Source organism: Osmerus eperlanus, chromosome 18 (genome assembly GCF_963692335.1).
Source record: "Osmerus eperlanus chromosome 18, fOsmEpe2.1, whole genome shotgun sequence".
Classification (NCBI taxonomy): domain Eukaryota; kingdom Metazoa; phylum Chordata; class Actinopteri; order Osmeriformes; family Osmeridae; genus Osmerus; species Osmerus eperlanus.
In genome coordinates this window covers 2036689-2060986 of record NC_085035.1, presented here as the reverse complement: position 1 = coordinate 2060986, position 24298 = coordinate 2036689, and the positions used below count along the sequence as shown (strand labels likewise).

At 46.4% G+C, this 24298-nt stretch overlaps 2 protein-coding genes across 4 annotated transcripts; one reads left to right on the top strand and one right to left on the bottom strand.

The window, feature by feature from the left end:
- LOC134038633 (substance-P receptor-like) lies at positions 1 to 4768 on the top strand. The gene is made up of 7 exons (XM_062484125.1): positions 1 to 503; positions 932 to 1107; positions 1972 to 2166; positions 3277 to 3427; positions 3538 to 3734; positions 3951 to 4053; positions 4159 to 4768. Exons 1-7 carry the CDS (start codon positions 276 to 278, stop codon positions 4354 to 4356), a joined length of 1248 nt encoding a protein of 415 aa, XP_062340109.1. The 5' UTR covers positions 1 to 275; the 3' UTR covers positions 4357 to 4768.
- A 3364-nt stretch (positions 4769 to 8132) lies between these two features.
- On the bottom strand, positions 8133 to 23009 carry scarb1 (scavenger receptor class B, member 1). Of its 3 annotated transcripts, XM_062484127.1 has the most exons (14): positions 22611 to 23009; positions 21857 to 22017; positions 19914 to 20055; positions 19401 to 19604; positions 19127 to 19222; positions 18900 to 19015; positions 18454 to 18620; positions 18017 to 18135; positions 15113 to 15186; positions 14863 to 14914; positions 14611 to 14757; positions 12576 to 12623; positions 10308 to 10383; positions 8133 to 9548 (listed from the first exon to the last, which is right to left on the bottom strand). In XM_062484127.1, the coding sequence occupies exons 1-14, from the start codon at positions 22728 to 22730 to the stop codon at positions 9535 to 9537; spliced, it is 1536 nt and encodes a 511-aa protein (XP_062340111.1). In that variant the 5' UTR covers positions 22731 to 23009; the 3' UTR covers positions 8133 to 9534. The 3 variants fall into 3 exon arrangements, with proteins under 3 accessions (XP_062340111.1, XP_062340112.1, XP_062340113.1); XM_062484128.1 differs by lacking the exon at positions 12576 to 12623 and having other exon boundaries at positions 22611 to 23008; XM_062484129.1 differs by lacking the exons at positions 10308 to 10383; positions 12576 to 12623 and having other exon boundaries at positions 22611 to 23006.
- Between the last annotated feature and the right edge of the window lie 1289 nt (positions 23010 to 24298).

The following is a 24298-nucleotide window of genomic DNA, read 5'->3' as shown; positions in this document are numbered from 1 at the left end:
CTCATACAATCTCTCTCCATTCGCTAGACAGTGGGAATACATCCGAAGACCTGAAATGGTGAAGACTATTTGAGGGGAAGACTTCAAGCACTGAGACCTGCAAGACACGGGGCATGGAACCGTGTAACACAGAGATTATTATATTAAAAACGACACATGTGAATGCTTTGTTTTTTTGTTTTTAATACTTTTGTCGATAGATAATTTAGAATAAGTTTTATTTTAATATTCACCCGCTCACAAAAACTATCAACTAATCTTGGAACGCATAGAAGATGGACCCTATTTTTAATATCACAGTCGTTGACAGTATACTAAACGAGCCCAACATCTCTGCTAACCAGACGGACAACTACAACCAGTTCGTTCAGCCTGTCTGGCAAATTGGGCTGTGGGCTATCGCTTACTGCAGCATCGTCGCCGTGTCAGTGGTCGGTAACCTGGTGGTCATCTGGATCATTCTCGCGCACAAACGCATGAGGACCGTTACCAACTATTTCCTGGTAAATAAAACGAGCCTATCAATTTGTATAGTCTTAAAAATATGTTGATAGAATTGTAGCTATTTGCATGAAATTAGGCTATCTGAAGTCTGGTTAAAATTGATGAGGGCTCAAACTGTTGATGCCACTATATGGCATGAGTACGAGTTTCCTTACGGTGAACCTAAAGGCGCTGACCCCCTCTCATAGTTTAGATTACTTCAGTCCTTTCGGTGCCCAGGTAAAACCAGTTAGGGTTATTTTGGACCAGTATAGGGTCGCTGTGTGACTGGGTCAAAATGAACGAATGTGACAGAGGTATTGTAGCTGAAGAGCAAATTTAACTAAACTCGCCTAGACCCCCTGCGACTAACGTAGGCTTCGGCTAATTGGACAATACTGTCACCAAAATCTACAACAACAACAAATCTTTTTTTATTGCACTTTAGGTCAACCTGGCATTCGCTGAGGCCTCAATGTCGGCTTTCAACACAGTGATCAACTTTGCCTATGCTGTCCATAACGAATGGTACTTTGGGACAGTCTACTGTCGCTTTCATAACTTCTTCCCCATAGCGGCTGTCTTTGCCAGCATCTATTCCATGACGGCCATCGCGTTGGATAGGTGAGTTGCAACATCACAACACGAGAAACATCGAGCACTACTCACACCTCTCAAATCTTGCAAAAATGTCGAGCGAACGCCTGCTGTTCCACTCAACTCGAGTGGGCACTGTACGTGCGTGCGACGTGATGTCAGTGTGACAGTCTTGTGAGGTGTTAGTTTCGTGTTATGTCAAAATTAAATGAAAATGACATGTTCTCAGTTTCAGGGAGTGGTGGGAATTGGATAGGTGGGAAAAAATCAATCCTATAAGGGCGGTGTTTGAAAGAACAAGCTCCTCCATTAAATTGGAAAACAAAACCAAGGTGCCGCTTTGCACAACACACAATCCCCTGCGCTTTCAGAAACAATTTAAACAAACGCCCCTAACTTCTGGGAATTGGCGAGGCCACCTGGCATTAGCTTTGCATGATTAGCTTTAATTCGGAGAGATACGAAAATCCAAACAGACACTTCAGCACAGCAGCTGGTATTAGGCCCCCGAGACAGAAAGCTAGTACTTGTTAAAGCTCTCCCCGGATAAGACCCCTGGCAATCAATTATGCCTGTCTCTCTCCAACTCTAGCCATCAGATGCTGGCTTTAAATTCAAGATGGTAATTGAAAATTAAACTTGGCCAGTGGAATGGAAAAGTAATCAGGTTCCCAACAGAATCCCTGCTGTGTGTGTGTGTGTGTGGCAGGTTGAGAGAGATGGAGATGTGTGAAAATGCGTCGTTTATGTGTCTGTCCTGCAAAGGTACCACCGTGACTTGCGTTGTCTTGTCCCAAGAATTTCAGTGCCCAGTTTGACCTTGTGTTGTTGCTGTGCACCTGACGATAAAAACGTGAAATTTGAAAGTGTCTGGTTTGCGGGCGTGTTCAGGTACATGGCCATCATCCATCCCTTGCAGCAGAGGTTGTCCTCCACACAGACCCGTGTGGTCATCGGCGTGATCTGGTTGCTGGCCCTTCTCCTGGCCTTCCCTCAGTACTACTACTCCGCCACGGCTGTGCTGCCCGGCCGAACCGTCTGCTACATAGACTGGCCTGACTACAGCTCCCTCGACTTCCAGAAGATGTGAGTAATCACACCTGCGTTTGTGCGCCCCACGTGCGATAGCGGGACGTCAGCTGGTTTGTGTTTGCCTCCCTGCCTCGTCTCTATTCCGGGGGGGGTGAACACTACTTGAGAAGCTAATTACAGATCATGTGGTGATGAAAATGAAGTCGTATTTTTCGGGGGGTCGGCAGCTGAGCCGCAAAACCCCACTTCCTCTCTCCCACCCTCTGCTGTCGTGCCCAATCCCAGCCCTCGTCCCTAGCTGCTCTCTCACGATTTGATTGAGACGATAAACAACAATGAGGTCCGTGTGTGTGTGTGGAAGTAGGGGTGTGTGTGTGCGCGTGTGTCTGTAGGGGAAAGGGTGTGTGTGTGTGTGTGTGTAGAAGGAGGTGTGCTTGTGTGTGTCTGTCGGAGGAGGTGTGTGTGTGTAGGAGGAGGAGGTGTGTGTGTGTCTGTAGGAGGAGGTGTGTGTGTGTGTGTGTGTGGAAGTAGGGGTGTGTGTGTGCGCGTGTGTCTGTAGGGGAAAGGGTGTGTGTGTGTGTGTAGAAGGAGGTGTGCTTGTGTGTGTCTGTCGGAGGAGGTGTGTGTGTGTAGAAGGAGGAGGTGTGTGTGTGTCTGTAGGAGGAGGTGTGTGTGTGTGTGTCTGTAGGAGGAGGTGTGTGTGTGTGTCTGTAGGAGAAGGTATGTGTTTGTTTCTAGAAGGAGAGGGGTTGGGGGTCTGAGAGGGGCCTTGGGGTAGAGGGGCAGCTAGGGAGATGTTCCAGATGGTAGAGCTAAAGTGTCCTACATGTCCAGCTGATGTGAAGAAGATCCCTGAGGGGTGAGAGTGTCTGCCTGTCTCCTCACTCGCCTCCTCTCCCCTCCCCTCCCCTCCCCTCCCCTCCCCTCCCCTCCTCACTCCCCTCCCCTCCTCACTCCCCTCCTCTCCCCTCACTCCCCTCCTCTCCCCTCCCCTCCCCTCCTCTCGCCTCCTCTCCCCTCCTCTCTCCTCATCATGTCTGCGAACCGATTCGAGAATTCGTAGGTGGAGCTGGTGTGATTTAAACTCCCCCCCCCCCCCCCCCAAGAAACGAAAAAACATCCTTCGTTGCCGTGGGCGCTGACATTGTTGTCTTTCCTCTTCAGCTACTATGTCTGCGAGGTTCTTCTGATCTACTTCCTGCCCCTGTGCATTATGGGGTGTGCATATCTGGTGGTGGGCGTGACCCTGTGGGCCGGTGAGATCCCTGGGGATTCCTCGGACCGCTACAGAGAGCAGCTCACAGCGAAACGCAAGGTACCGCACACACACACATGCACTCACACACACACACATGCACACACTCACACACGCACACACACACACGCTACTACTTGTACCGTGTGCTCCTCCATGTCCTCTGCCAGGTGGTGAAGATGATGATCGTGGTGGTGTGTACGTTTGCCGTGTGCTGGCTGCCCTTCCATGTCTACTTCCTGGTGCACCAGTTCTTCCCCGAGATGTTTGAGGAGCGCTACATCCAGCAGGTGTACCTGGCCATCATGTGGCTGGCTATGAGCTCCACCATGTACAACCCCATCATCTACTGCTGCCTCAACGACAGGTGACACTGCCTGTCTGTCTGCCTGCTTGTCTATCTGCCTGCCTGTTTATCTTTACGCCTGCCTGCCTGTCTGTCTGTCTGTCTGTCTGCCTGTCTGCCTGTCTGCCTATCTATCTGCCTGTCTATCTGTACGTCTGTCTGTCTGTCTGTCTGTCTGTCCATCGACCCATTGGCTTACCTGTCTGTCCGTCTGTTTATGTTCCTCTCTCTCTCCAGATTCAGGGCAGGGTTTCAGCAGATGTTCTGCTGCTGTCCGTGTGTCGCTGCCAGCTCATACGAGGGACTGGAGCTCAAATCTACCCGCTACCTACAGACCCAGGTTCGTCTGCTGTGTGTGTGTTTGTACGCGTGAGGGAGAAAGAGGCAGTGAGAGAGAGAGTGAGACAGAGAGAGACAGTGAAACCCTTCTACCATGTGGTCCCAGGTCAGTGTGTACCGGGCAAGCCGGATGGAGACCAGCGTGTCCACCGTTATCCAGCCCACAGACCTGGACCGTTTTAGGGCCGAACAGCCAGCCGGCACCCCTCTCAACCTCCAGGCCGCGGAGCCCACCTCGAATGGCTCCCCCCAGTCTACCAAACACAACTTGGAATTGCGTTCAAGTGCAAGCCTTGTGAATTAAGAGACTGGCTCTGGGTCCAACCTGGATGGGACAAGTTCAGATACCGATTGAGACTCACTGATAGTCCCCCCTCCCTCGTCATCAGCACGTTTGTTCTCTGTACAGTTCCAACCCAATTCCAGAACTTTAGATACCTTAACCCTCCGCTGCCCTGAGCAACAGAAATATCTCAGTGTCCAGTTATTAGGTTACAGCTGTGTGCTGTGTGTATAGGGGCAGTGTGCGTGTGTGTGTGTATGTGTGTATAGGGGCAGTGAGTGTGTGTGTGTGTGTTGGGTGACAGCAGCTGTTTAGGAGGATTACCCCCCCTGCCCCTGACAATGTGTGGAGGGTTGCTCTGTACACCAGGCCAGACCACGAGGGCAGCTATAAACAGAACAGATGAGAGACAGAGAGGGAGAGAAGGAGAAGAGGAGAGGGGCGAGGGGGAGAGCGGGGGGGGCAGGTTGGGGGGGGGGGAATGAGAGATGCTTTTCCTCCGGCTCCTCTGTTCCACACAGTCCTCAGGGAGTCAGGGGGCTGAGCGGTTAGGGAATTGAGCTAGTAATCAGAAGGTTGCCGGTTTGATTCCCGGTCGTGACAAGTTGACGTTGTGTCCTTGGGCAAGGCACTTCACCCTACTTGTCTCGGGGGAATGTCCCTGTACTTACTTTAAGTCGCTCTGGATAAGAGCGTCTGCTAAAATGACTAAATGTAATCTGTCCACACAGAGTAACAACAGGAAAACACGCACATCATGGAGCCAGAGGATGCTTGAAACTAGGCCCAGACTGAACTAGCATGCGTTTAACGTGCGTAGGGGTGTTCGTTAGTGACCCATAGGTTTGTATGTGCATCATGTGAGCCTAGCAAACTACTTTACACGACGTAGAGCCACAAACATGTGCATCAGTGGCTCATTGGAGCTGTGAAAGAGATGTGCGAAGGGATGTTATTCATCGAAGCAGTCAGACGTGGTGTCTGTAGCCATACTGGCATGTTTATGCATGAGTGTGTATGATGTCATGTTTATGTTAGTGTATGTACTTGCGTCCACATCAACATACTGCTTGATGTCAAGGCTGAGATGGTTGCCAGAGTTCCTCACAGACGCGTAGACCAGGCCAGGTGTGTGTGTGTGTGTGTAAGGTGTGTGTGTGTGTGTAAGGTGTGTGAGGAGTGTGTGTGTAAGGTGTGTGTGTGTGTGTGTGTGTGTGTGTGAGGTGTGTGTGTGTGTGTGTGTGTGTGTGTGTGTGTGTAAGGTGTGTGAGGAGTGTGTAAGGTGTGTGTGTGTGTGTGTGAGGTGTGTGTGTGTGGTGTGTGTGTGTGTGTGTGAGGTTGTTTTGATCATGCTTGGGCTCCCTGTCACACACCTGATTGAACAGCCACCAGCTGCTTCCCCCTGGAGGTCAGTGTGTGTGTGTGCGCACAAACACACACACACACACACACACACAGTCACACACAGAGACCCATACACACACACACACACACACACACACACACACTCACATACCCTTTCACACATGGACACGCAGCCAGGCTTCAGACAAGAAGGAGGAAATGGACCATCACAAGTGTTGTTAATAGTTGTTGAAATGTAATGTTATTGTCAGTATTTGTGTTTACATGTGCTATATGAACAATGTGTGAATATGTGTATAATAGTGTCTTATTTAATGATCCACACACTATTGAACTGACTACATTGGAACATCCCTGTCTTTTACATACTGGACTAATGTATGTATTTAGGGCTTCTGTTGTGTTTTGTGAGTAATGACATGAGCTGAGAATGCAGATCACATATTAAATAAATGTTTTTCTGATCAAAAAAATAAAAATATATTCTGTTGGTCAGGATAGAATCCGCACTGCGAACGTTAGGAGGAAGGTGGAGAGTTGTGAAGAGAACACTGTCAAGTTGTCATTTCTGTTATAAATGTGTCATTCCAACTTGTGTTGACAGTTGGTGAACCGCGACACACGCGACTGGTTTTCTAAAGAGCTGCCTGACACAGGCTCTATTGTTTTGAAATCCAGATATGACATTGTGAACAGCCCATTTAACGTACAATTTTCTTAATGTGACGGAACTTGGATGAGGAGACAGACGGTAACAGTTAAAGATAGTGAAGAAGTGCAATGAAGAGACTGCGAGAGAAAGAAAGGAGAGAGGTGGAAGATTGCGGCAGGGTTACATTAACTTCAGAGCTCCGTTCTTTAATTGTATCGGCATCATTGTACCATGGTCTATTACTTATACTTCAGTTGACTTCTCTAAGCACCTGGGCTACATTTGATGGCATGCGAACGTCAGGTTCGGACGGTTCCCCTGTTCTCGGGGTTAGCAGGGGGAACCTGCTTCATTGCGTCTGTTTGATGTTGTCAGTACGACTGTCATCTCGGGTGCACTTCAAGAGGGAGATTGACTTGGGTTCAGGCAGAGGGCAAGACGCACTGCTGTATGAAAAGCGGCGTCACGGTAGACAAAACTTAACATGAAGAGACTGACAATTATGTCTGTAGCCGTTCTGACTGTCAAACATACATTTACGTTGTATTAAATTGGCGCCATCTAGTGGCAAAACGTATACTGCAACCATACATGCTAAAATATTTTCACCTTTACATGAAGACAACCTGATCACAAGGCTGAACACAGTTTGTAGACCTCTGGGCTGTCCTCAGTCACACTTGGCTGCAGCACAACTACAGTTGGAGGGGCTAGTTTCAGTACACATTCATGTGTTTTGTCTTTTCACAGAACTGCATATTCTGTTAACAGAACTTTTACAAAGGAACTATCAATACTGCACTGAACTAAGATCACTTTTCCTGCACATGTTCACTGGTATCTTCTACTGTAGGAGGACAGCCCTGATTGGACAGGGAGAGAGGGGTGGAGAGCCCCTGAGGAGAAGAGCAGGATCACATCCATACAGCTCTCTTTAGATGAGGTCACTAATAAGACTGTAGAAAAACTTAGAAAACCTTCTGGAGAGAAGAGCAAATGCATAACCTTACCAACCTGGCAGAGGAATTGGAAACCTCAATCAGCAACACGGTCTTACATAACATCACACCTACCTCACATGTACAAAATGATAACTCAAAAGGAATTACTCAAGAACACAGGAATTTGAAGCTTGCACACACTGCCCTGATATCTCTACATTCAACACCAGTGGTGACCCGTCTAAGACTCTAATCAGAAACACATGGGCCAACGTAAGTACATTATGCAATTGGACACGTGATCCCGCTCTCCTACAGCTCACATCTCCCTACTGGCAAAGCACATCATGGTCAGGTGACCATGGTCAGGTGACTGACTGGTCAAGACCCCAAAGAGGAAGAAACTCAAGATGGTGGTTGCCATAGTCACCAGTGTAATCATGATTGTTGTCATCATTGTGTGATCAATGGCTTCATGCCAACCAAACTTAAGGTCTTCAACCCAGGTTCTGATCACACAGAGCCTGTGTGATCAGAAGCTTGCAGAGCTTGATCCTTGTGTTCAGTCAAAAAATGGACCAAACATTTGTACAAGATGTCAGGTGGCTGAGCGGTTAGGGAATCGGGCTCGTAATCTGAAGGTTGCCAGTTCGAATCCCGGCCGTGCTAAATGACGCTGTGTCCTTGGGCAAGGCACTTCACCCTACTTGCCTCGGGGGGAATGTCCCTGTACTTACTGTAAGTCGCTCTGGATAAGAGCATCTGCTAAATGACTAAATGTAAATGTAATATGTATCCAGACCCATAAAACAAATGATGTATGTATCAAAATGCATGTATTATTTACAAAGATTTTTTTTTAATCGTCTTAAACTTTAATCATGTGGACGTATCCTAACATTACATTCATAAATTCAACCGGCCTCGTCAGAAACCCAGTGAAATGCACGCGAAACACATTCAAATGCAGTGCTTCTATGAAATTACACTGGTCAAAAAACATTCAAATAATTCCCTCATACTTAGTTTACACCAGATCTGAATGGATTCAGTGTGTTCTAGAAGTGGTGGTATAAAAATCACTAGCAGGGAACATGCATCACTACAGTATACCAGGCAGATGAAGGTCTGAGATGCATTTGGCCATACCACAACTCTAGGCACATAGGTGGAGTAGCACAAAATCCCAATATAAACTATGGCAGAAATACAACAGTCCTTTTTCTGATGAAACATTTTGAACACTGCATAAATATCCGGCAACTCAATACTTGGTCTGATTGCACAAGAAAATAAAATGAGATTAGTGCGATTGATGGCAGTCGCACTAATTTCGCCTACAAGTTATTTATCATAATACTTTTACTGTGCTTCGTCTGAATTGAAGTCTGGGGCACAACATCTATAGTACTGTTCTCTTTCCAAACTCTGGCTTTTGCCTGAGAAAGACACCAGCCACCAAAAACCCTGGAGGCCCCAAATATCTAAAACACGAATGACCCTTTTTGGATGCACAAACCCAGCTCCACATTAGAAAGGAAATTATTGCCACTATGGCTGATACTTAAGCACTAGGGAGAAGTACAAACAAATGGTCACTTCCAAAAACAGAACCACACAAAAAAGGCATATGGCATTAAACATAAAATACACTAACCATGAGATGTTAACATTTGCTTTTTAGATAAAAAAAAAGGTTTCCCAGATCTTCAAACAGCCACTGATGTAGACAAGTGCTAAACATTTTATTTAAAATTACCGCAAACATGAAAATTCTCATTGTGTGGCTAACCCAATAGAAAACCGTTCAAAACTGCCAAGTGCTAAACCTCCCACAAACCACTAGAATATTTCATCCCCTCAGTGACCTAATCTGCAAGTGGCTCCTCATTGGCCCGTTGGACAACAGCAGGAGGACTCCGACTGGTTCAGAGCAGAACAGACTTCCAAAGCTAGACCCATTACCTTGGAAGACAGTTCCGTGTTCTCAGTCTGAAGTTCCATTGCTCTCTATACACCAGTAGGAAGGAATCTCAAACCTAGAAGAGACCCAGGTGTGTGGTCTGGATGTCAGGAAGAGTGTTTCAGTGGTACGTGTTGAAGTCCCTTTTGTAAAAAGGCACCATCTTTGTGTTCATGTGTGTGGGTGTGCACGAGCGTGATGTCACTCAGTCCACACCACCCTGCAGGAGAGGGGTCTTTTCGCTGGGTGAGGTGTTTAGACTGGCATCCAGGAGTGTATCACATGGTTTGATCTGTCAGTTAGGAGAGAGAGAGAGAGAGAACTCATAAGGAACAGCAGGGGCTGAATGTCACGAGAAAATACAAAAACAATATTACAGGAAGCTGGTGAGGGGAAGAAAAAACTGGTACAAGGTCATCCAAACAAGCTGAATTTTTTTTTCCACAGAAGTCATGGAGGACCAGTCTCCCTCTGAAGAGTCTCTGCCCAGTCTTGACGACAACGACTAAAGTAATCAAGCAAAGCTGTTAAACGTTCATACGTTTGTTCATACGACCTTGTTACCTCATAGGTAACAAGGTCAAACCCACAGTGCAGGTGTGTTTTGCAATTGAGATGCTCAACACCGCTGTCACGAGTCAGTCAAACCACTGCACACGCCTAATTGAACAGTGGCACGTGAGATGGAGAATCCTTGTAGCCTGTGTGACATCAGTTCATGCAGGACACCCCCTGAAAACACATTCATTCTTCCACCGGTGATAACGATTAGGCAGGGAATTGGAGGAGAGGTTGATGGAGGCCATTTATCGATGCAAGATTGTGTCAAGTTCAAAAATAATGTTTTATCCAAAAACCGTATTTCTATCCTGAATTTACCTCCAAACTTAAGGATCAGTTAACCAAGTTAAGACAGTCTCAGCTGAAAGGTTGTGTAATAATTGTTATGGTATCAAATGGAGACTCAAACTGCAATTAGTTGTCTGAATCCATTAAGCCGTTTTGTAGACAAATGTGATCCCTGCCGTGTGTGTTGTGTACTTACACCCACCTGTGTCTTTCATGATACATTTGTCCTTCTGTGTTTCATGGGCGCCTTTGGCATTTACAGTGTCTTTATCGGTCGCCTGGAAGATAACCAGAGATCAACCAATGGGAGGAGCCACAGATAATCAGAAGGTGATTGGAGTTGTGTAGGGTCAGGGTTGGTTTAAGCTGGTGGCTCTTCCTTGTCAGGTGTGCGTGTGCATGCAGTGCAAGGTGTTCTGATTTAAATGCTGGATTTCGAGATGCGGAGGACACATGCAATTGGTTAAGGGTACACCCCTTATGGACAATCATGACTAAATTTGACTTGGGAATGAGATTGACAGTTGATCAGTGTGTCGTCCAATCCCAACAGGATATTGCCTCAGGAGGAGATGATGAAACTGTAGTGAGGTCCACAAGACCACACGGAGCCAACATCTTGCCACACCTGAAGAGTGATTCAATCACATCAGACAAACCTAATCAGCCCTTGTGACACCCTCAGTATGCTGATTACCCACCAAACGCCGATGCAAAGGAACCATAGAATGGGGGGGGACGACCTCCCCAATCTACCTAATCAGCCCTCCTGCTAGCTTGCAAGCTTCAAAGGGCCTGATTTAGACAACACGTCTCCAGCGACCATTTGCTATCCGTTTCGGCGGCGATTTGAACAAAGAACATACCTTGATCAGAACTTTTGAGGAAAGTCTTGAGACTTCCCCTTTACCACAAGAGTACAAGGTGGAGAATTATGAGAGGGATATTTGTGTTATGTTTGTTACTTTGTTTTAATGTTGTGTTCACTGAAATCTTGATTCTAGTAACAACTCCTTCTTCCTGAAAGATAACCACGTCATTCTTGGTATCTACACGAAGCTATCATAATAAAACAATCATTCAACTATATTTTGTAACTGTACCAAGATGTCCAGAACAATATTTGAACCAATCGAATGAACCAGCCAGAGATCAGATCACACCTTTGGTAGGTGTGAAGGAAGGAGGGGGGAGTTGAGAACCCAGCTTCCCCCAATCCACATCTGACCCCAGACGGGTCCTCCCTCGAACTGTATAAAGCCCTAAGATGACCATCAATCTCGGACTCCAGCGAAACCGACCATGGCATGAACGCCATCAGGATTGGCGTTCCAAGGACGTCGCCAAGCTTCTCCTGAGATTCAACTTTATAGTGATCGCGACACTATCTGGACGTTTCAACAGAAGAACCAAAAACGCAATTCCAAATGCGACTTCACTGAGATCCCGCAGACTCAGTCACATGACCCAGCGCAGCCGCGCTGTGACTTCAGATTCTTCAAATGGACCTTTGGCGCAAACCGCCCTCAACATCATTGATCAACCCCTGATCAAACGTAACTATGGCTAACGCTCTTTCCCCCTCGACATGGCATTGGCGTGAGCTCTGTTTATGATTTGTAAGGATGTAATCACTGACTGTACAATTTCTGCCTTTCTTTAAGTTAGACCATTTCATTCTGTTCATTGAAACCAATCTCTCATATCAAACCCATAATCCAACTTTTCATAAGATCTGTTTACCTTACTTGAATAAATTCATTGTAAAGATATTTTGACGTGCGTGTTCACTGATGTTACGATTGGCTCTACTCTTATTACGAATTCATTCCTAAAGATGAGACTGATTATTACATATTAAACATAGGATTCCCTAATGTCCTAAACCAATATTAGGGTGGTGCCCCAGACTTTATGATAAATTAAGTATTTCAATCTTAAACGAGCAAACCCCACTACAAAACCAAAACCAACACTTCCACATCTACTTGGGAAATGGGAGTCAGATGGCTGAGCGGTTAGGGAATCGGGCTAGTAATCAGAAGGTTGCTAGTTCGATTCCCGGCTATGCCAACCAAATGACGTTGTGTCCTCGGGCAAGGCACTTCACCCTACTTGCCTCGGGGAGAATGTCCCTGTACTTACTGTAAGTCGCTCTGGATAAGAGCATCTGCTAAATGACTAAATGTAAATGTAATCTACTTGGGAATCGATTAGGAACTGAATGGACTGACCAGCTTGATTAGATCGTCACAGATGCTTGCGATGGGCTGTACGTATCAGGGGAGGGTGCTCCAGGTCTGGAGAGCAAACGTGTGAGAAACTCAACAGCGCTGCCCTCCAGACCCCAGTCTGAACAAACTACCTCAGAATCAACACAGGTGGGAATCTGTTGAGGCAAATCATATTCCTCAACACTTCCTGATTTGGAAGATTGAGGGGAAAAGAGGGGGCGGGGCTAGTGACTAACCCCAGGGTTCTGTATAACTGTAGACTCGAATGCTTCCGTCTTAACGTTCTGCAAAAGAAGCACATTTGATCCTGAATCCCAGTAGGGCACAGGAAGCAGCACATTCGGACTTCACCCCTGTCACGTCTGATTATATATCCAAGTCTACAATAAACCCACTTTGAACTAGATAAGTCACTGTTTACATTAAATATGTACTCACATAACATCAGTTTGCCCCTCCTTCACTGATAAACATCCATCTTAGCCAATACAAAGCTCCAATACTACACAGATAAATACTAGAACACACAGTTCTGGACAAGAGCAGCATTTACACAACCCTTTAATCGCGACTATCGCTTTTAGGAGACTTCTCACTGCCCCTTGCACTTCTGGTAAATACAGAGCCATCACTGCCAGTCCCCCTCACTAGTCCGCCCCCCACTAGTGTGCCCCTCACTAGTGTGCCCCTCACTAGTCCGCCCCTCACTAGTGTGCCCCTCACTAGTCCGCCCCCCACTAGTGTGCCCCTCACTAGTCCGCCCCTCACTAGTGTGCCCCCCACTAGTGTGCCCCTCACTAGTCCGCCCCTCACTAGTCCGCCCCTCACTAGTCCGCCCCCCACTAGTGTGCCCCCCACTAGTGTGCCCCTCACTAGTCCGCCCCTCACTAGTGTGCCCCCCACTAGTGTGCCCCTCACTAGTGTGCCCCTCACTAGTGTGCCCCTCACTAGTGTGCCCCTCACTAGTGTGCCCCTCACTAGTGTGCCCCCCACTAGTGTGCCCCTCACTAGTGTGCCCCTCACTAGTGTGCCCCTCACTAGTGTGCCCCCCACTAGTGTGCCCCTCACTAGTCCGCCCCTCACTAGTGTGCCCCCCACTAGTGTGCCCCTCACTAGTGTGCCCCTCACTAGTGTGCCCCTCACTAGTGTGCCCCCCACTAGTGTGCCCCTCACTAGTCCGCCCCCCACTAGTGTGCCCCTCACTAGTGTGCCCCTCACTAGTGTGCCCCTCACTAGTCCGCCCCTCACTAGTGTGCCCCTCACTAGTCCGCCCCCCACTAGTGTGCCCCTCACTAGTCCGCCCCCCACTAGTGTGCCCCCCACTAGTGTGCCCCTCACTAGTGTGCCCCCCACTAGTCCGCCCCTCACTAGTGTGCCCCCCACTAGTGTGCCCCTCACTAGTCCGCCCCTCACTAGTCCGCCCCCCACTAGTCCGCCCCCCACTAGTCCGCCCCTCACTAGTCCGCCCCTCACTAGTGTGCCCCTCACTAGTCCGCCCCTCACTAGTGTGCCCCTCACTAGTCCGCCCCCCACTAGTCCGCCCCTCACTAGTGTGCCCCTCACTAGTGTGCCCCTCACTAGTCCGCCCCTCACTAGTCCGCCCCCCACTAGTCCGCCCCTCACTAGTGTGCCCCCCACTAGTGTGCCCCTCACTAGTGTGCCCCTCACTAGTCCGCCCCTCACTAGTGTGCCCCTCACTAGTCCGCCCCTCACTAGTCCGCCCCTCACTAGTCCGCCCCTCACTAGTCCGCCCCCCACTAGTGTGCCCCTCACTAGTGTGCCCCTCACTAGTCCGCCCCCCACTAGTGTGCCCCTCACTAGTGTGCCCCTCACTAGTCCGCCCCCCACTAGTGTGCCCCTCACTAGTCCGCCCCTCACTAGTCCGCCCCCCACTAGTGTGCCCCCCACTAGTGTGCCCCCCACTAGTGTGCCCCCCACTAGTCCGCCCCTCACTAGTCCGCCCCTCACTAGTCCGCCCCCCACTAGTCCGCCCCTCACTAGTCCGCCCCTCACTAGTCCGCCCCCCACTAGTCCGCCCCCCACTAGTCCCGTGAGCAACTGTAGCAGAGGACTGTCCAGGAGGAGTACTTAGTAAATGCATGCAGCACTGTCAAACACAAACCAATGACAGCTTCCGTCCATGCTCTTCTGTCACTTGTTTAGTAGTGGTAATCCCTCCATAGCGAAGAGCATCCAAATGCTGTTATACTAAACATGCACGGCCTGAGCATGCACATTCAAAGAGTCCATGCCGTGTGTAGACAGTCCTACCTTGTGTCGAAGTCCCAGCAGTATAGCGCCTAGGATAGTGACCAGGCCCAGGCCAATGAAGGTGTACTGCATGTACTCCATCACTGCTGGTAACACCACCAGGTTAGTGTGGAACGTGTCCAGGATGGGCCCGTCGATGTATCCACTCTGAGAGACAGAGAGAGGTTAAGGTGGTATATGATGGGCCAGAGGTTGCTATGTTAGAGAACTATGTTAGGGCCTGGAATTATGACATGTCTGTGGTACACGTACCTCCTCAAACCAGATCATGGGCATCACCACATCGGAGATCTTCCCCGTCTCGCTGCAAAGACAAAACAGGGTCACACACACACGCCTTCAAGCAGAACCAGAACACACCAGGACTGCAGAACCCTTGGTCTTACAGGACCTGCTGGTTCTCAAAATCACGGCAGCTGATAGTGGTGTCGTTGTAAAGGGTCCAAACGTCAGGGGCACGGCTGAGGGTTTGGTAGATCAGAGTGGAATTAGGCTGCCTTACGTGATTCCTGAAACGGTCTTCATGAATAAGTTGAGCTGCAGACGGATGGACACATTCAGAGGGACACCAGTCTCCTGAAGGGGGGGGACACACACGGTATACTTCAGGACTCAGAAAAGAGCAGGAAAGGATTCTCTTTAATAAAAAGATATCGCTTGCATGCCTTGGAGGTTCTCCACAAACTTCTGACCACTTGCCTTCAAGCTTGACAAATCACCAGTGTTCAGTAACATAATAAATGTAGTTAAAAGTGTGAACCACCAGATTCCCTGTACGTTACTCTTCCCCAGTGTCATCGTCTGGAGGAAGATGGATGAATAGACACCCTTTTTATACCTCCTATTTTGTAGAGGAATGGTATGAAATCAATGGCATTATAAATACTAAAAAAGGTACATTTGGAAGTTTAGTCAGGGCTGCCCCACTGGACAAACATACCTGCCGTCAAGGTTCTCTTCCATCTCAGGTGAGATTGTTTTTCCAGAAGTATGGTTATGTCAGAAGCTACTTATCTACTGGCGATTAGCTAAGAGACATTTTAGTACTGGTGATAAGCAGTTAAAGACCTCCAGATCAGTGCAGTGTCAGTAACAACACATTTTCAACCGCTGGTTGAAAATGGCCATTATGGGGGATTATTTAGACTGATGAAGGTTCAAGGTGTGTCTCCAGACCTGCGTAACCCCTCAGGAGTATCTCGTCACTGGAACAGGAGTGGGAAATATTGGCTGTATCCTGTGTTATCCCCGCTATGAAACTCCTTACTGACATGTACCAGACTGTAACAATTCAGTAATTGAACATTTGCCCTGCCAAAAGAAATGGGTCACCATGTTCCTGCAACACATGCCCTGCAATTCTGATCTGATGGGGAGTATTTTGCTGAGACAAAACAGATAGTCTCACAATTTAATGACGTGTGGCTTGACATGTAGAAAGACAACTTGGCCCCTGCCTCTACGTCGTCAACACGATTTGAGGATAAACTGTTCAGCAGTTGTGGTTCTGGCTCGGCCCCCGCTGAGCCTGGATCTTCCCCAGAGAGGACCAGCAGTCTCCTGCAGTGTTTTAGCCCCAGACTGTTAACCCAACTCTGGGGAGGTCTTCCTCCTGGATCATCGCATTCCTCAAGTCTATAACGCCTAATCCACTCACCTGGGAGTAATGCCTGCATAGACTGCAGGTGTGCATGCAATAACTCCCTATAACTATAACTCAACTAGCAACAGGCCTGAGCAGTTGGAACAAGTGGTAGAGGGTTTGCCTGCAGCTGAAGGCCCAGAATCATGACTAAGATCTGAAGTTGATTAGTTTCCCAACGATCTGGCAAACATGACTGAAGTTATGTAAACATTTTGGCATGGCAGCAAAAATCACTGAGGCCCAAGTATGACGTTCAACAATATCGTACAGTACTTGCAGAGCAACCATCAACATGCCACTTGTCTCAAGGGCATACATGATTTAAAAAAAATCCCCCTAGTGTGCATCTGTGGGGGGGATGAACACCTTAACCATAATCCCATAATCCATAAGCTTTGTTTTATGGTCAGTTGGTTTAGTGGCCATTGAGTTCATTACACACTTACACAGAGCCAATCTGACAATGGATTGTAGCTTATCACACTGGACATTTAAGGCTCAAGACGCACTTGTTCCGGGAGTACAACGGTACTTAGGAATGGTTCGCTTGACCCGATGTTAGTTTCCTCAAGAATCACAATGACTCTTGCTTAGAGACATGTTGCTCTTGTGGTTAGTGGTAACTGACTTAAATTTTTGTACTCGCTGTGATATATTGTTTTATTATTGTTGCTTGCTTTTTTTCCACAGGTACACTTGCACTTATAGCAGTTCATGTTGTTTAATTGTAACTTGTTTAACTACATGCTCTTATGGTTCTTCCCTTTGGCACTTATTTTGGTTGTTCACAATGTGTGCTTCATGTTTTGGCTACTCGCAATGTTTTGTGGCTATCTCGTTGTTATGATCAGTGACCTATGCACTTTGTAAAGCTCTCTCTTGGAAGTCGCTTTGGATAAAAGCGTCTGCTAAATGAATAAATGTAAATGTAAATATTCATCTTCCAAAGTGTTGGGAAGTTGCTGTACTTGACTGGGACTGATTTGTGCAAATTTAAACCGTCAGGTATGCTATGGTCGAGTGTGCCAATCTGTCTGTGCATGGGTTAATGTAGAGCTCTAAATATTTCCGAGTATCCATCCACCTCAATCCTTTGAACCATGACTGGACAAACTAAAAAAACAAATCTCAACTCACAGATAAGATAAACAATCGATCTGATAAGGGCCCATGTTTATGCAACCAATTTAGATAAGTCATTTTAAAAAGCCTCATTGCCCCATTTATGGGTGCATAACGCATTTAACCATCACATCATTATAAAAGCATCATTGAACTTGGAAGTCCCAGCTAGGCTCGTGGGTTTAGGTGAAGCTCAAGGCTCGTGGGTTTAGGTGAAGCTCAAGGCTCGTGGGTTTAGGTGAAGCTCAAGGCTCGTGGGTTTAGGTGAAGCTCAAGGCCAATCACAGTTACATAATCACAACTTCAACAAATCTGAAGCCAATCTGTGCCCTGTATCTGAACGGATAAGATTATTGCACTAGTCCAAGAGAAAAAAGGAATACATCTGTGCTTGTAGGACTCAAGCAATACCAATCCTCAGGCATTTATAACCCTTACCTAATCAGCTGGTCATTATCCTGAATAACCTCATCGATAAATGTTATCTTCTAAGCTGGACTGACAAACCCAATTAGAATATGGTCTGACATATCAATGTGCTTTCCCATGGACAGGGCTCTGGGATGTAGCGAGCAAGTGTGGATGGTGGATGTCTATGAAGTAAGTGTGTGTGTGTGTGTGTGTGTGTGTGTGTCTCACAGGGTGGATGTCTATGAAGAGGCCATGCTCCTCCTCTGTGGGGTGGAGGCCTTGGACGTAGCTCTGCAGGATGGGGTCAGCGTTGAAGAAGTGAGGATGGGAGATGAACACTGGAGAGTCTGAGGAAGTTACACACACACACATTAGGTAAAGAGAAGTTTGGTGCACAGACCGCCAATCTTTAGCATTCACTACTAAAACACTGCTTTGGATAAGTGTCTGCCCACTGAATAAAATGTTATGCAAATACCAATCGGGTGAAATCTTTAAAAATGAACTTTGTCTTCATGAATCTTTGTATCTGCTCCACTTGACCAACATTGGATATGCATACAAAACAATCTATTGTTTGTTGAAAACCCATGATTGGTAACAGAGCTCCTTCAAGTGTGCGTCTGCGCGCGTCTGTCTGTGTGTGTGTGTGCATACACACTCACTCTGTCTGCAGCTGCTGACGTTGAGGATGCCAGACTGTCGGCAGGGACAGAATCCTGCATTGGGAGCATAATCGCTTCCGTTGGCGAACAGGGTTGTGGGCGCCACGAAGCGATACAGGGGGATCCCCTTCATAACGCCAGGACGCTGATACACCAACTCCATGGACCTAAAATAGGACAGGAGTGAGTGTGAGACAATGAAGTGTAAGAAACAGTTCAAGGAGTGTGCAGATGCGAGTGTGTGTACATTTACATTTGGTCATTCAGTAGACGCTCTTATCCAGAGCGACTTACAGTAAGTACAGGGACATTCCCCCAAGGCAAGTAGGGTCAGGTGCCTTGCCCAAGGTCACAACATAAGTTTGCACGGCCAGGAATCAAACCGGCAACCTTCTGATTACTAGCCCGATTCCCTAACCGCTCAGCCACCTGACTCCCATGTGTACCTGCAGGCGTCGGGACTGTAGAAGGGGAGGGTGGACTCCGGGGTCATGAAAGGGGGCCACATCTGTCCTGCTGTCCCGTTGATCATGTTACACTGAGGGGTCTTCCAGTACGGCAGCTGAGAGGACGACCAGGAAAACACATCAACGCCACACAACCTCCTTATCTACGTCTAACCAACACTCATTAGAGAGGCCTTATCTTCTGTTAGTCAGCCTTAATGCCTTACCGTTGTTAAGCCATTCCACGAATCCACTTTATGGACCTTCCTTATGTCATCCCTGCCAGTGTGAATGGTGAACAGACCGGTGTTGGAGTTATTAAACTGAGGGAGGGAAACAAAACCACAGGATGTATACTTTTAGTTTCGACATTGACACGAGACAAGTTAACACAATCATGGAAAAGGGAGCTTTTAAACCAACACCCAGCCGAGAAGGAGAGACCGAGAGAGAGAGACAGAGAGAGAGAGAGCTTGAAAGAGAAAGTCCCTTGTCACTCACCTCGGAGAACAGGCCGAACTTGCCGCTGGAAGGCAGCATTCCGGGAAGCCACTTATTGAGGAAGTCCACCAGCTTGCTGTCGTATCCCCACATCAGCTCTCCCACCGGCTTGGACAGGAAGGGCCCTTCGTTGAAGGTCTTGAAGGTGGTGCTGATCATCAGGCGCACAGCATAAGGCATGTTCTCCATCATGACTGCTGCCCCCTGTTGGTGGGAGGGAGGAGAACAACAAGGTGATAAATGGCACGGAAGAAGCACATACTGAAAGGGGGGTCCATTGGAGAGTATTAACACAAGGAAAGTGGATGACCAGTTGCAGACTAAAAGGACAAGCGTTTTATTTCCTTTCCTTAAACCAAAAAGGTAGCCAACACAGAAACAATATTGACAGAGATAAAAGGGGTAAAAAAAATATTTTCAGCAAACAAGAAAACGACAAGGGCTATTCCAAGTTTGAAATGTATTCAACAGAAGCTAGGTATACTAATTTCGAGGTGCATTTTGCATTCTTACCAACACCAACATGTTGGGTATGGTGACCACGTCCGACTCATTCCCCGCAGACATGTCGGGCTCAAAGTAATAGGACCGATACTCCAGATACGACACTGTCTCGTTGGGGTGGAACGTGATGTTTTGCTTCTGAATACGCTTCCTGAAATTAGACAAATCTTGCTTTAAAAATGTCCAATTCTGTAAGCATATATTCCCTCAAGGAGTGGGGTGGCTGAACTGTGTGGAATGAGGGGAATAAATTAAATGCACGTGGCGAGGGAGGTAAAGTAGAACCGAACTGGAGAAAAGGAATAATTATTCAGAATTTGTTTTATTCGCCATGCATGTTATACAAACACGGAATTTCCTGTGGCAGGGAGGTGCAAAACACTAAACATATACGAATCTTAAGCTTTTGTACTTTAATTAATTTAACTATTTCTAAGAACTTGACAATCTAAGAATAAAACTTTAAATATATATAAAAATAAGAATAAGAATGAGCAGCATGAGTGGTCAACATGGTGCAATCAGATTCTGAGATAAGGTGGCTTATGCATAGTGTAATTCTCTCATCTCATTTGTATTCAGCATGTGGCCATGTTGTACATTTACATTTAGTCATTTAGCAGACGCTCTTATCCAGAGCGACTTACAGTAAGTACAGGGACATTCCCCCGAGGCAAGTAGGGTGAAGTGCCTTGCCCAAGGACACAACGTCATTTGGCACAGCCGGGAATCGAACTGGCAACCTTCTGATTACTAACCTGCTTCCCTAACCGCTCAGCCACCTGACTCCCTTGTTGTACAATCGTGAGTTTAAGGGCTTTCGTTAAAATCTCAAGAATCCATGATGTTCTAATCAACTGTAACAATAAGCCCACAAAGTAAACTTCATACTTCCGCTTCTATGCACACAGCCAAAAATCCAGAACCCTTCTTCTGGATTCCACAGTGTTGACCTACATACAGGCTATTGTATGGACCACCATCTACCCAAAACTGTACCCCAAGGGTCAAGGACTCAAAACGAAATGGTACATAAACCATTAGGTTACTATACACAGACCTTTACCCTCTGAGTTACGACCTGTTAAGAGAACTTGGGCAAAAGGGATGCTGCACATCTGGAGTTCTTGAAAGCAGTTTGAATTATTTACATTAGCCAGCAACACCCAAATTCCACATACCAATTTGACAGAGCACAGGTCAACAGTTGTTTAAAACATGTGCAATTTCTGAAAGGGATGATCATTTAGCATAAACTATAACTAAACTTGGTAAATGTCAGAAGCCTGGCCAACACAGCTGCGACAGGGAAGAAGCTATATTGAACGGGCGCTTGAGAGTACTCAAGTCCAAGCAACAATAACTAGACCGAAACGTTTTGGTGAACTGATTCCTGGTCCGTTGTCGGACGTGAATGTCGGGGACGACAGTCCTTCGCATAAACGCACGTGACTGTGACACCAACTGTGAGGCAAGCAAGCCTGCCCCGTCTTCCTGTAAACAGCACTGGGGAGGTAAACAGCTAAACCGTTTTGGCTCTAAAACTAAAGAGACTGGACTATTCAATTCCTCCTTCCCCTCGGGTCCGATGTCTCGGAGTGAGTGGACGGTATGCACAGGTACAGCCCCAGTTCAGGAGAGAGCCAGCGCCTCTGTACTGAGACCAGACACATGGCTCTGGGTCTGCATGCTCACTGCTGCCAGAGCACTTCCCTCTCAAAACTGCTGAACTTGCGCAACAACCCACACAACGCCAGTACCTCGTTAGATAAGCGGAATGAAAAAAGTGGGAAATCAACATTGGGAATTGGGTTAACATTGTGTTCATTTAGCAGGCTACTTCCATCCAAACCTATGGACAAGGGGGGATTTTTTTTTACCTTAAATATTTTTGATCTGACCTATCCAGGATTTGCCTAACAGGTTTGGGTATGTGGTTTGCACGCAGTCACCTGTAGACATATGGGCCTTTCTGTTCCACCATGGGCTTCTCTCCCAAGAGGATTTCTTTAGGGTTGAGAACGTTGAAGAAATAAACAGACATGTAGAAGGGAACTGGGACATCTTTCCACATCGTGTAGGTCATTTCATTACTCGGGTCAATTATTGTATTCTACGAGAGAGAGAGAGCGAGAGAGAGAGCGAGCGAGAGAGCAGAACAATTCGAGTAAATATCGACAGTTTTAACAGAAAGTATTTTTACAAAGTTTAAAAACGTATTACATGAAAATTACACTGGGTCACTTTAACAAACTGTTAGAAAACACAATTGGTTAGGGTGTTCTAATTCTAAAAATAAATGCAAAATAAAACCAATGGTCAGAACGTTGGGTTGAGCTGTTGGTGTTCGTGACTGAGCAGCAAAACTGCAGGATAAAACGAGTAGCCCAACCAGCAATGTTTTCCTAATAAATTCTGCATTGAGTAGCCTATTCCCTTAGCGTTTGCATAACCGTCTCCCATAATGTCTCTGGATTTCTTTAAAGACTACCCATTTTAACTTCCTCGTGTCATTCCATCAGTTCCCCTACAGGCAACTAATTCTATAGCAAAACGTATAGGTGGCAAGACAATGCAACCGTGAAAACAAGACCACAATATCCTGTTATGGAACTATTAAGAAAATTATGCGAAAGGTTAGTAAACAAAAAAAGAAAGACGCATTCTAAAAAAAGTAATAGCTAAGGTAGTCTATATTTTACTTACCTTTACAATTTGGTCGTCAATAATTACTGGTCCAACAAATACAAGAACAGTCCCAAAAACTACCGTCAGAATCCCTGCGACTAAAAACCCAATAGCCACCTTTGTTCTGTTCACAGCCATGATCACTGATTAACTGAGTCTTCGAGCAAGTTCAAGTCAATAACGATTGATAACAAAACACAAACTGTAATGGATTATGTCCACGGCTTTGTTCAGAGCAATGTATGGTTTTACACTGGCACGACAGGATTCAAAGTCGACAGAGTATTTTGAGTTGCCACTGCCACCGCACCTTCTACCTCGAAAAGCCTTCCCTAACGCTCCCACTTACAAAGAGGGTCTAACCTAAATGATTTGGATCCAGATGGTCTAAATTGGTCTTGTATCTGTGTTTTGGTGATTTGGCCACACCTCCGGAGCGCAGAGATTTATGGGAGATGTAGTCTGTGGGTCTAAAAGGGCTCGCTGAGTAGTTCAAGTCACCGTTTTATGTAATTGTGCAACTACAGAGCTGACACGTTGTATTTGTGCTACACAACAACACATAGGCTAGGCTATTATTATAACATAAACTAAATGTAACAATACCAACTAAATTAAGTTGATTGCCTCAATATATAGAATGATAATAAGAGTAGCCCACCTATAGGTTTAAAACCTATACAAATGGACTGATAAGAATTCTAAGAATATGTTTGAATCCACAAACCTTCATTCATTGCAGGTCTTTGAGAAGGACCCATGACAAATGGGTTAGAGTAAAATATATATATATAATAATCCCATGTGAGCAGAAATGTCCTTAAAATGATTCCTACTTTTAGTATGCTGTTTAAAATGGAAATGGAGTGGCCATTTAAAACCGACAATCGTACACTAAACCACAGATTAGGGTTGATATTCACAGAGCCGACCACATCTTTATCCATAGACTTGGTTAATTTGGGTGATGAAGGGCTTTACTTTCAGTGAGCATACTCATGACCCGTCCGCAAGTTGGAGGGAACAGACGGTATAAGAAGTCAATTTACTATGACAGCTGCTCATCTGACTATTCTGTGAAATCGCCGTTTCTGTACTATGCTGTAAGCGTCAAAGCAGGACTTGTTGTTTGAAAGGTTAATTGAGTCTGGAACAAGTTTTCTATCACATGTCTTCCTGTCTAAATGCTTATGCAAGCATTCTGAGGGCACACTAAATAATAATGCCCACACACGCCCCAGTTTTAAACACATGCAGTTCAATCACAAGGGGTTCCGCCCAAGAGTTCCGTTAGGATCGGTTCAAACTATGTATTTGATCTACAAAAAGTATGCTATAGGGCAGAACATAGACTATGGACGCCGCGGTATAGGCATTGCAGACTATTTCGATTTTGAAAGACAAATGTATATAAAATAGAAATTGTATGTATTTTCCAGTTTCCGAACACTTATTCGACCGCTATTTTCACTTCCACATGTGATTCCTATTTCCAAGTCACAAGGCAGCCTATACCATTTCACACATGACACCTGATCACACATGATCCTGCGATGACACTTGGAAGCAACAGTAGCTTTAGGAATCCCTCCAATATAACGTATTTAATATTGTATGTAAAGTGCGTCCAATTAGCTGACTCGATTTATGCATGCATGTCCTCAATAATGCATCTTCGTTTTTTGTGATTGATTCAGTTGTGATCG

Coding starts and splice junctions, on each gene's coding strand:
- LOC134038633 (XM_062484125.1), top strand. CDS start 276: ATGGACCCTATTTTTAATATCACAGTCGTTGACAGTATACTAAACGAG. Junction 3,428..3,537: donor AGCTCACAGCGAAACGCAAG/GTACCGCACACA, acceptor GTCCTCTGCCAG/GTGGTGAAGATGATGATCGT. Junction 3,735..3,950: donor TACTGCTGCCTCAACGACAG/GTGACACTGCCT, acceptor CTCTCTCTCCAG/ATTCAGGGCAGGGTTTCAGC.
- scarb1 (XM_062484127.1), bottom strand. CDS start 22,730: ATGGCTGTGAACAGAACAAAGGTGGCTATTGGGTTTTTAGTCGCAGGG. Junction 19,605..19,913: donor TACCCAACATGTTGGTGTTG/GTAAGAATGCAA, acceptor TCCCACCAACAG/GGGGCAGCAGTCATGATGGA. Junction 19,223..19,400: donor AGTTCGGCCTGTTCTCCGAG/GTGAGTGACAAG, acceptor TCCCTCCCTCAG/TTTAATAACTCCAACACCGG.